The sequence below is a fragment of the Metarhizium brunneum genome, chromosome 1 (genome assembly GCF_013426205.1).
Source record: "Metarhizium brunneum chromosome 1, complete sequence".
NCBI lineage: Eukaryota > Fungi > Ascomycota > Sordariomycetes > Hypocreales > Clavicipitaceae > Metarhizium > Metarhizium brunneum.
In genome coordinates, this window is record NC_089422.1 from 2,783,779 (window position 1) to 2,795,670 (window position 11,892).

The 11,892-nt window shown below is 52.6% G+C and overlaps 3 protein-coding genes across 3 annotated transcripts; 2 read left to right on the forward strand and 1 right to left on the reverse strand.

Annotated features, from left to right (window-relative positions):
- Positions 1–3,113: 3,113 nt before the first annotated feature.
- G6M90_00g008490 (uncharacterized protein) lies at positions 3,114–4,516 on the forward strand (the record flags this gene model as incomplete). Its single annotated transcript, XM_014694173.1, has 2 exons — positions 3,114–3,528; positions 3,708–4,516. 2 exons carry the CDS (start codon positions 3,114–3,116, stop codon positions 4,514–4,516), a joined length of 1,224 nt encoding a protein of 407 aa, XP_014549659.1.
- A 385-nt stretch (positions 4,517–4,901) lies between these two features.
- Positions 4,902–5,987, reverse strand: SSN8 (RNA polymerase II holoenzyme cyclin-like subunit; the record flags this gene model as incomplete). The annotated part of the gene is made up of 2 exons (XM_014694172.1): positions 4,902–5,713; positions 5,828–5,987. 2 exons carry the CDS (start codon positions 5,985–5,987, stop codon positions 4,902–4,904), a joined length of 972 nt encoding a protein of 323 aa, XP_014549658.1.
- A 1,741-nt stretch (positions 5,988–7,728) lies between these two features.
- On the forward strand, positions 7,729–10,399 carry SAL1 (Calcium-binding mitochondrial carrier SAL1; the record flags this gene model as incomplete). The annotated part of the gene is made up of 6 exons (XM_014694171.1): positions 7,729–7,891; positions 7,980–8,060; positions 8,236–8,443; positions 8,727–9,517; positions 9,583–9,748; positions 9,847–10,399. The coding sequence occupies 6 exons, from the start codon at positions 7,729–7,731 to the stop codon at positions 10,397–10,399; spliced, it is 1,962 nt and encodes a 653-aa protein (XP_014549657.1).
- Positions 10,400–11,892: the final 1,493 nt, after the last annotated feature.

The window sequence follows — 11,892 nt, forward strand, 5'->3', positions numbered from 1 at the left end:
TGGGATTAGTTATCGAAATACTACCTGTTTACTCCGTACACGCAGTACTCCGTACATAGCTAACTATTACATGCTCAATGGCACAGCATGCCTGTGTACCTAAAGTACTAGGTACATAGTTACCACGCCACACACTCGACTTCGTGACGTCTCCAAGGCACAGCCGCCGTAGTGTGTCGCGACCGGCACCGAGGCAGTTTCGCTGCGACCCGAGTGCTCAAACAGCTGTTCGTCGAAGGAAAGCAGACCAGAAGTCACCAGATTCTCACTTGGCGGGGCGCTCTGGTGCTCATGCACCATCCTCCGCAACGTGGGCGGCTCGAGAAACAAGCAGAGAAGCCGGCTCACTGGCCACCAGACCAGACATCACCACCGTCATCGTCGTCACTCATCACCGCACTGTGGCGTTTGGAGCCTCCACAAGTCTGTCGATGTCTCGGGGTGGCCTGAATGCCTGTATGTACGGAGTACCCTTGCCAGCCTTGGCCAGGCAGCGACCATCAGTCAGCCAGACGTCTCAGGGCTCGTCCAAAGAGTCGTGCATACTAATAATCATGTTGTAACCATCCCCATCGCAGCCTTGGTGGCCAGATCTACCGTCACTTTTGCGTGCCTGGGCGTTAGCTGCGCCAGTTGGAATAATACCGGTTTGGCTCTTGTGCATATCTTGCCAATGGAACCCAATAAGCTTTTGTTTGGAGGCTTGGCTTGGTTTCCTATTAGTACCATCCTGTCCGAGCCTGGTTGATGCAGCAAAAGAACCAAACTAGCCGTGGCCGTGCAACTATCATTTACCGGCTACACAATGTTGCTGCAAGCTAGTATCAATGTCTTGTAGACATGCGCCGTCACACAGCCCCGAGCACACGGGGCAAAGTGCGATCAGAGTACTAATCCAATGGCTCTACGGAAGAGTGTCCTGCGAGACACTGTCGGCGCGGCCAAGTGGCGATACGTGCAATCATCCCGTGAGAACTGGCGGAATTATCCCTTCTTGCCTTCCAAACTGAAGCAGGTGTTGCGTACGTAGGTTAACCCTCTTCCAAACCTTATTAGACGGCATTACTACTATTGTACATATGTACATATGGATCTCCGTCTTCCATGCACACAGGGCATTGCTGCAATGGACAAAACTGGTGGTTTTACCAGGACCAGGTCGACCATGAAGTTGAGTTGGCGTCTACCAATAACTAACGTGTAGTAACTGGTGCTACTGCATTAAAGCGCCTTTAAAGAAGACTTGGTATGAGCATGCGGATAAGCATTCAGGTAATCTGCCATCCATCCGAGAGCTTTTGATTCACAACTATGGGGCTCGGGGACAGATAGGCATAGTCTCGTGATAGAAACGAAGTCGATGCAGCCATGTCGCACCTGTTTCCAGAAAGGGTGGTCCAAGGAGACAAGACTACCGCTCCCAGGACGACCCTGAGAACACTATCCAGTGCTCGATCCTAGGCCGATAGCCGTCCAACAACTCATGGACATGGCTATCTAGCAACATTCATGTACTCCGTACTGGTGGGTAAATATATTACCCAAGAGACCACGGAATAACGTAGGAGAGTCTGCCGTGGTCGAGTACCGCTGTCCGGTCTTTTTGTTTGTTCTGCCTCCGGCCCCCTTTCCCGTATATCGACTTGGCTTCTCACCAAGATGGCAAAGATGCGGACAGAAGCAGCGAATTGACATCATGGCAAACTTTCCAAAGAACCGCTTCCATGGTGGCCCGAGCCCCATTGCGGACTCTGTACCAACCCCAACGAAGCAATGACAACGTTCTGATATGGGGTGGAGACATGGAAGCATCAACGGTGACCACCGTCGGGTTATTCTCTGGACCCTATCAATCGCCTCGTGGCTTATCGCTCATCGTCGATACTACTCCGTACCGAGCAATGATATCCTCCCCCCTCCCCGCTAAGCTACTATTGCCTCTAGGATCCAAGGGGGGACGCAACGTGGGATAAAAATGAGGATTTGAAAAACTTCAACTCGTTCACCGATATGGCATCACTACTTAAGCTATTCAACACTGTCTGGGGACGTTTGAAATCATATTCCGGAGCAAAGTTCAAGCAAGAAGGATTTTCCCATTAGAAGGTAGACCAGCCATGCACAATGTCCAAATCCACTCGGGGCCAGCTTTAAGTTGTAGTACTCCATACACCGCTCTTTGTTTAGGCTCGAGGCTCATTCGGCAAGGGTGTTGCTTGCACATACCGGGTACATTGTACACAGCGCACGACTCCGTGCTGACAGTTGTACATAAAGTTTGTTGGTTCGTCGACCAGGCGTGCCTCACAGTGCCAGTCCCTTCTTCTTCGACAAAGACCCTGGACAGGCCGCTGCAAATAAGTGAAGGACCTTTTTGGCCACGGAGCTGGCATGAACCAATCCGCATGGTCCCGGCGCTCACGCCGCTCCATCCCACGTCGATTGCAAGCTGGAGGAGAGGTTGGTGAGGGTGGTGTCGTGCAACCCAAGCCTTCTTCGAGAGCCGAACCCGGTCAGGTTCACCAGCCTCACGATGCAAAATCGGTCAGGCCAGCCACATGCAATGCTCCGAGGCTGACGGTAAGGTTGAACCTGGAAGACGATGCGGAGTACGGAGTATGGACTACACCACCGGTTTGTTGCGAGACCAATCTAGCCATCAAGAGACTCTCCGGGAGAGTGTTGAGCATGTCGGTAGCCGCATGTTTCGCCGGTCCAAAAAGAGCGCATCGAATCGCTTTGTGGGCAAGTGATGATTGATACGGAGTAGATGTGCCATGTTTTAGACGTCAAGGCCGTGGCTGCGTCCGCCATTTACATCCTCCGCATCCATCTCTGCTCAGCAATATTTCACATACGAGGCAACAAGTTCGAAATCTAGAAGCACGCCATCCGTCCCGGGTAGGCGGAACCTCCCAGATCCCGAGGAACCACCAAGCAAGAGCCGGTGGTGGGGTCTGAGCTTCAACAACCTCGGCGACAACTTCACTCGACTCGAGATACGTAACATGCCCGCTATGCAGAGTAAATTGGACATTGTTTCCCCTCGTACCCCCGAGAAGAAACCCAGAAAAGAGAAAACCCAGCACCGTGTCTGAGGCGGAATTTCGGCCATGCCCCAGTTCAACTATGAGTACCGCGCATCCCGCACAATCGAGTACGCCGTCCTCACAGCCGCTGCGTGTCTCTCGATATATTGGTACCTACAGCCCGTCCTGAGCCCCGGCGACCCCGTGAAGCCGACGAGAGTGATTTGTTCCAAGGCCAGGCAAGCGGCGAAGCTGGCATCGGCAGATTCGACTCGGGCTTCCTCGCTGGCGCCTAGGAAGTTGGCACCGTCGTATGCGCCGGGCGTGTTTCCCGGCGGGAGGGATGTGGAAACTGCGTACGGGACGATAAAGGTGTTTGAGTGGGGTCCCGAGGACGGCGAAAAGGTGCTGTTGCTGCATGGCATCGGGACGCCGTGTGTTGCCTTGGGAGATATGGCGCGGGAGTTTGTCAGGAAGGGGTGTAGAGTGATGCTTTTCGGTGAGCTTGCCATTTTCCATCGCGACACACTGCTCTTCTCTTTTTCTTTTCTTTTTCCAAAACTGCTTGCTATAAGCCCCTATAGAAATCAAGTCTGCAAGATACAAACTCAAAAAAAGAGTCACCTGTCCGCTTATACATGTCAGAATCTCGCGCGCGCTGATCTAACCATGCCACAGACTTATTCGGCAGAGGATACTCCGACGCCCCAAGCGATCTCCCCTACGATGACCGCCTGTACACCAGCCAGATCCTCCTCGTCCTCGCCTCGTCCCGCATCCCCTGGACCGGCTCATCCTCCTTCCACATCGTGGGCTACTCCCTGGGCGGCGCCCTCGCCGCCGCCTTCGCCGCCTACCACGCCAATCTCCTCCGCTCCGCAACCTTGATCTGCCCCGGCGGTCTCGTCCGCCCATCCCACGTCAGTCTCAAGTCGCGCATCCTGTACTCCGAGGGCCTCCTCCCCTCCTGGCTCGTCAACGGCCTCGCCAGACGCCGTCTGGAACCCCGGCCGGGCACGGCCAGCGCCGACATCCCGGACCCTAGCGTCAACACCGTAGACGGCGACGACTCGCAAGACGTCGACTTTGACCAAGTCCCCGTGTGCGCGGGGGATGCGTCCGGCCCCAAGGTCGGGGACGTGGTCAGATGGCAGCTGCGGAATAACGCCGGCTTTGTACCCGCGTACATGAGCACCATTAGAAACGCCCCCATCTACGGACAGCACGAGGGAGTGTGGAGGCGGCTCAGTGAACAGCTTGCTTTGAGGAGGGAGGACGAACAGGTGCCGGGTTTGGAGGGAGGTAGGATATGCTTGATTCTGGCGGAGAGAGATCCGATCGTGGTCAAGGAGGAGTGGATTGCCGATTCATTTGCCGTGCTGGGCGAGGAGGCTGTTGATATTAGAGTTCTCAAGGGCGGTCATGAGATTGCCATTTCGAAAGGAAAGGAGGTTGCTGATGTTGCCATGGCGGCTTGGAGGCGATGATAGACACAAAGACATAGACTGGCCTGATGAGCACTAGAGCAGAGAAGACAAAATCGCGAAAAAAAGGGGTGACGAGGGGCGGACCATTAGAATAATAGATTATATTGTACCGTCTTGCCATCTGCAACATGCATCGCTGTGACAGGATATCGAAGCCTTACAACTCCAAAGCGCGAATCAAAAAAAAAAGCCCCGCCCCGTGTAATGTCGCTAGTCATAACGCCGTAACACCGTCTGTTCCCCTCTTAGCATGTAATACCTGACATGATTCTTATAATCCGCCCGTCTTTTTGCTTTGCATCCCAAAAACGCCGGGCCGAAACAAATACTCCACAAGTAAAAAAAAAAAAAAACCAAAAGCTAACAAAGACGCTTATTAGAGTCTCTATTTATCTAAACCTCGGGCCTTAACAAAACGATTAATTTGTTCCCGGGTCAATTTTTCATTGTACTGCTCGTAGAATTCGTATAATGAAATCATCTCCTGAGTAGCGTCAACCATGGCCGCGATATCAACACTACTTTCCGCCAGCCAGGCGGCAAAATATTGCACCCTGGATATCCGGGCTTCCTGCTGCTTCTCCTTGGACTCGGAGGCCGAAGGAGGATCAGGCAAGCCGTGGATATTGCTGCCACCGTTGCCCCTTGCGGCCTGGGCCAGGGCTGCCTGGGCGGCGGCAAGACCGGCGGCGGCGGCAGAGCCCGATCCTGCCTGGCCGGGGGCGGTGGAATTGGGCCGAAGGACGAGGGCGAGCAAGATGGCAACGAGGGCGATGACGTGCGGTGCGCAGAGGAGGGGCAGGTCGCTATTAAAGGAGTCGTTGATGACGGAGCGTGCGAGTTGCACGTCCTCATCTACCAGTGACAACTCTGTCCGCAGCGACGTCAGTGTCCTGTATGGCTGGTGCACGATGAGCTGCGAGCTCATTTCGCTGATAAGGTAGAACTCGCACTCTCCGATCTTGGATGTATCTAGGCCGATGAAATCTTGCCAGAGCTGCCTGGCCTCGGTCACGATGAGCCGAATGTGCTGCGGCGCCTCTTCCATCTTGCAGGCCAGATAGAGGGAAGTTGTGATGACGAGGTATGGGTTCGTAGATCGGACGGGGACCTTGATGTAGAATCGCTTCAGGTAGACTTGCGCAGTCGCCATGGCCTGTTGGCGGATGCTGAGCCGTTTTGCCAGGCGGAGTAGTTCTGAATGAGAGGTTAGCGGAATGCCTGGCGCACGGGGGGGCCGCAGTGAGGAATAAATAGGTAAATAAATATAATAAACAAGGAGGAAGAAGGAGGAAAGAAAAACAGACTAACGCTGATTGAAATATATGGCAAGATGGCGTGGCTGCGGCAAGGGAAACATGCGCACGAGGTCGGCATTGTCATCGTCGAGCTTCTGACGCATGGTAGAGAGCTGATCCTTGGTAAATAGCCAATGCCGCCTCTGCGTCGACTCCCAGTAGTTGGCGGACATTTTTGCAAAGGACGAGAGCCGCCGAGGCAGCTCGCAGACTCTCTGGGAGCAGAGCAACGAGAGGAGATGAAGTCGAGCGGGAGGCGCCGGCACCGGCCTTGCAATCGACACAAGAACCAGGACAGACCGGGCGGTGAACCACCAGAATGACGACGGTCCCAGCCCTGCTTAGTAATGCAGGAGAGGTCGCTTCTTTCAGGCCCATAAATAGCCATGTCTCTATTTCTGGATCGTCGCAGCCCTGTGTAAAGTAGCCAAGTAATTTTCACCCAACATCTGAAGTACGGGGTAGTCTTTCTATTTTCAATTGGCAAAGCAATTTTGCCGCTGTGAGAGAGTGCCACTTGGCAAACAGCAGACGTGTAGCCGATATTAAAGCAAGAACTCAGCTCTCATACTTTATAGGTTTTCTTGAGATATTTCTAACCCGGTGAATCGTACTTTCATCATTGTTCTTGTTGCTTATCTGAATATGAGTGAGTAGTAAGTACCTTACCCGGCTGCTGGCAAGCTTCGGGCAATGCTTGTAGTAGAAATCTGGAAAACTGGACCGGACTACTTGGTTGGAAACTCACATTTTATACGTGAACAGGATAATTTAATTCCCCGCATAAGACAATAGCCCACAAATCTAGCTCAACTTGTTGAAACGAAAAGTTATCTACACCAATGACGTCATTTCCACTATTCGCACTTGTAGACGACAATTGTCTTTTAGTCTTACTCAAGCCCTAATCAAGACAAGCTCTTTATATCGCGCCACCCTTTATTACAGCAAGCTCCAAAGTCAACCATTTCTCGCGTCTATAAATTTAGAAGAACATCCAGCGCCAATACATCAGGTTTACCAAGTTTAATTTTTTTCATCCTGTCCTGATTATCATGCACGCGCATCAGGTAAGGCCAATAAAGTTTAACTATATAGTTAGTTGTAGCTAGACCAGGGAACTATGATACTCCGCGTTATGATACCGAGTATAGAAGAGGCGCGTACACGTGCGAGGAAGGCAATCTCGCGATAGCCTCAGCCACTGCAAAAGATGACCCGACATAACCAGTGGCGGATAAAGTGGGACTCGATAGTTGCGGTTAAACATCGGGCGAGTTCAAATTTCACAACACTAACATTGAAAAGACCAGCATGCTCCAGCAGGCCAACTGAGCGTCTGAGCGCCTGAGCGCCTGAGCAGCGTCCCCTCACTGCCCTCAGCGGCCCCCTTCCCAGCCACTCCTCTCTTTGCCCAGCACCATGTTGAGCTGCACTGGTTGAACTCTTTCGCCGTGCTGCTAATTCGCCTGCTGTGATTTGCCGCGACTCCCTATTATAGCGGAGCCTGGATGTCTGAGACCTGTGCTTGTTCACTCTCGGATTGATAGGCGATAGAGGAAAGCACTGGCTAGGAGAGGCTACCTCTCGTTCAATGTTCCCGTCAAATGGATTTCTGGCCCAGATAATAGCCATTCAAAGTTGACCAAGAACTCGCTCTCGAGCTCGGATTCTCCGCCGCCGCCTGGCTCCCCAAGTGCTCCAGTCCGACGTCACTGTGCTGCATTATTCTTTGTATTCACCTTGCGGCCTCTTTGCTCTCCCTCCTCCCATTGCACCAACCACCGCTTGTGTCCTACGATGCTGTTACAAGAATAAATCGCCAATTCCACCACGCGAGAGCGACCGTTGCATCCAATCCCCCGTCGCTGCCCCTAGCTGCACGACGCCGCTCGCATCCTCGATGCCGTCGTCATGAGCGCCACCAAATTGGTCTCGGACGCCGAGCGACGGTTTGGAGAGTCGCCCAACGAACGCGATGCCAGAGTTGAGCGTCTCTGGTCCAGATTGGACCCTACCGGCAAGGGAGAATTGGACTTGAAGGGCCTGCAGAAGGGTTTTAGGCGCATTGATCACCGTGAGCCTGCATCCAACCATATTGTCGCTTTCGGCATGCGCGGGAGCTTTGTTCGCTGACCCTGGACGCATGTGCGCGCACCAAACAGCTCTGAAGAATGCCAACGAGTTGTTGAAACAGATTATGAAGGAGGTCGATACGAACCACGATGGCAAAATTCAATACGAAGGTATGCTTTGCCGCCTCGAGATGCCGTTTCAATTTTTTTTCTCTCCCTTCTTCTTTCTTCTCCCCTCCTTGTCCAGCAGCTACCATGTCCCCACTGCAAACCCAGAACCGCGCCGCGAGCTTCAAGCTCTGGCAGTGAGCACGATAAGCTAATGTTTACACTCGTCAACTTGTAGAGTTTCGCAAATTCGTCGAGAAAACCGAGCGACAGTTGTTCTTACTCTTTCAAGCCATCGATAAGGATGGCAACGGCAAACTCGACTCCGCCGAGCTCCAAACCGCCTTTCGCACAGCCGGCCTGAGCGTTTCAAACCGTCGAGTTGCCGACTTCTTCCACGACTTGGATAGGAACAATGATGGATTTGTCAGTTTTGAAGAATGGCGGTAAGTCATCTCTTGAGCTTGACTGCCTACTGCGGGCTTATGCGACCCTTCCTGTGGTGATTTGTACCCTGGAGAGCAAGGTCACTCGCCATCTGCCATGACATTCAAGTCATGTGCCCAAGTGAGCCCTTGGTGATGAGGTCGTGGGGCAGCGTCACTCACCGCACCATCAGTTTCACTTGTCCATTCTCGCAGTCTGTCTTCATTCCATTGGCACAAGACGGAACCCAGTGACCTTCAAGCAAAACCAACAAAATGGCGTGCAGCACTGATGCTTCCACAGAAACTTTCTCCTGTTCATGCCAGCCTGTGAACACGACTCCCGACTCCAAGCCGTCCTATCCTACTATGACTCCGTCGTCAATGTCACACCGGAGGGAGATTCTCTTGTCAGCGACGAAACTTTGGAAGGTCTAGGTACGGATGAGTTATCCTCTAGCTCCCTTTTCTATTCTCTTTTCGGCTCTCTCGTTAGGGTCGCGTCTCCTTTACCTCCTGCGACAATACCACCTGGGTCTCCTGCAGCTCCCGCACAAGACAACGACCCGACAAGTATAGATGCAGACTTGAAAACAGACGCTGTGGAGGTCCTATCACAACCTGGAGCGAACGCCGTGGCGAGTGCAGATGAAGACGGCGACAGTATCCCACATCAGACTACACAGCGGCGACGGTTAGTCGCAACAAAACCCACACGATTGGAGCCTTCAAAGCCCACACAGTCTATACAGCGCGTTGGCGATGGCACCTCGGAACAGCTCATGGAAGAACCACCACAATCTTCGGCAGGAGTTGAGAGCAGGCCCCAAAAGAAGTTCAAACTGACACATTTTGCTCCTGATCCAGGTTACTTCCTAGCGGGTGCCATCGCCGGCGGAGTCTCTCGTACGGCCACCGCGCCGCTTGACCGATTAAAGGTCTATCTGTTGGTCAACACCAGCACTAGCTCCGAGACTGCGGTAGCCGCTATTAAGCAAGGTCGCCCTATTGCGGCGGTAAAGAACGCGCTTAGACCTATCAGCAATGCCGTTAAAGATCTGTTTCGCAACGGCGGCATCCGAAGTTTCTTTGCCGGTGAGTTGCGGTTGGGCGGGCTGATTGTTACATGGCGGTAAATGCTGACATGCGCCGCTTTGCAGGTAACGGTCTGAACGTGCTCAAAATCATGCCCGAGACGGCCATCAAATTTGGGTCGTACGAAGCAGCCAAGCGGGCTCTGGCCAATTTTGAAGGCCATGGTGACCCCAGACATATCAACTCGTATTCAAAATTCACCGCAGGCGGTGTTGCTGGCATGATTGCACAGTAAGTTTTGAATGGTCTCTTGGTCGAAACGGAGCAATGTCTCAAATCCGGTTCATATTGGATTGTGCTAACTAACCGCGTGCGTGCTTGCGTGGTAGGTTTTGCGTTTATCCACTAGATACCCTAAAATTTCGCTTACAGTGTGAGACTGTTAAGGGAGGACTCACGGGCAGCGCATTGGTCCGCCAGACGGCTGTTAAGATGTATGCTGATGGCGGCATTCGAGCGTGTTACCGTGGTGTGACCATGGGTCTCGTGGGCATGTTCCCGTACAGTGCCATAGACATGGCCATGTTTGAGCTGCTCAAAAACTCATATCGAACGTACTACGCTAGGCATTCCGGTTGTCATGAGGAGGATGCTAACCCTGGCAACATTGCCACAGGCATGATCGGAGCGACATCTGGGGCGATTGGTGCGACGGTTGTATACCCGCTCAATGTGGTACGAACACGATTGCAGACACAAGGAACCGTGATGCACCGAGCGACGTATACTGGTATATGGGATGTGACTCAAAAGACCATTCAAAAGGAGGGATATCGTGGTCTGTATAAGGGATTGACGCCGAACTTGCTCAAGGTTGCACCTGCATTGAGCATCACGTGGGTGGTGTATGAGAATTCAAAGTCTGTCCTCGGGCTACATTGAGAATCATTTGAGAGGCGAGGAGCCGATCGAGAAAAGTGGACGTATGAGAAGAAAAACCAACCGGCTTCGCGTCGGGGGACGTGGCCCGGCGACTGCCCGCTGCCTTGTCCTTGCGGGCAGACCTTCTTTGGGACAGCATATTTCCTTTGTCGAAACAGTGATAGGCTGTGTGGTGGCTGGCTATGACTTGACCGGAAGGCATACACTGTTAGAGGGGAGGGAACTCATGGCTCATTTGTTTCAAGCTCTGGAAAGCCCTTTTCTGGGCAAAGACGTCAGCAAAGGCTAGGCTCTTAGAGGAACAGGATATATCCGAGGAGGACGGAAACAAAAACACACGAACCTAGTAGAATTCGACATGGTCGACATCCAAGAAGCATATAGGCACGATGGCATGATAGCGTGCTTGTCAGGGCATATAAACTGTGCAAAGTAGCACGCAATGATAATTTTTATATCTTTCAGACTTTACGCTTGCACGATACTTGTATCATGCGTGTAATTTCATTTGACTACAGAGCGAAACAATTAAATCTTAATATCTTTCAGACTTTGAGACACCGGCTTGGCCATCGGCCGAAAGTGGGTACGCGTCCCGGAGTGCCGTTGTCGGGTAAGGCAACCGGACCCGAGATGGGGCCAGTATTGCTTGTTGTGCCCGACCGAAAAAGCAGCATGCGCTGTAGATGCCATACAAGATGCCATATACGTCTGAGGTGACTAATCGCTGCAGTAATCTCATGGGCTCTTCTCTGGGCCTCGCACCATCCAAAGAGGAGGTATACGTTGCTGCCGGGGTGTGGTCGTTTTGGAGCGGAAGACGACGCCATGAGCGTAATTTGTTGCGTGCGCGCTGACGAGGCTTCAGCACGGAAACGGGTACCGGGACCGTAAAGAGGAAAGACAGCGGGGGAGCGACGATGGCGCTGACAGGGCCCCGAGATGTTAGCTCAGATTTGGCGCCTTCTGCAGAGCTTGTCTGTGGAGCGATGGGGTGTTGAGGCTCATCATGGCAACGTGAGGCTTGGGACTTTTGGTCTGCCGGTCCAGTTTGGGTTGGTGCCCTGTTGGTCGTTTCAATGCTGGTAGTTGGGAAAACGGTGATGGGGCGCGAGTGCTTTTGTTTCGCTGACTGTTGGCATATGATTACCAGATATACCGAATTGGTACTATTTGAATACCTATTCGGATGGTCGAGATGAATTAAAAAGATGCTTTCGTCTAGAATTGCGGCTTTGGCTAGCATCGACGTTGTTAATATGGAAACCGTCTGGAGAAATTGATGGTGTTTTGTTGGGGTCTGGGGTCGACTGTAGTACTACGTCGTCTGCAGTCAAGAGTCAGCCAACGTGGGGTCATAAGGCGACAGGATTGCTCTAGACAAAAGAACCCGGAAGAGTTCTTAGGGGTGTTAGTCTTGCTTACCCCCATGCTTTTCGAATGCGGTTGTTTTTTGCGACACCTTCATGGCTGTCTTGTGCTGGTTGAAGGGT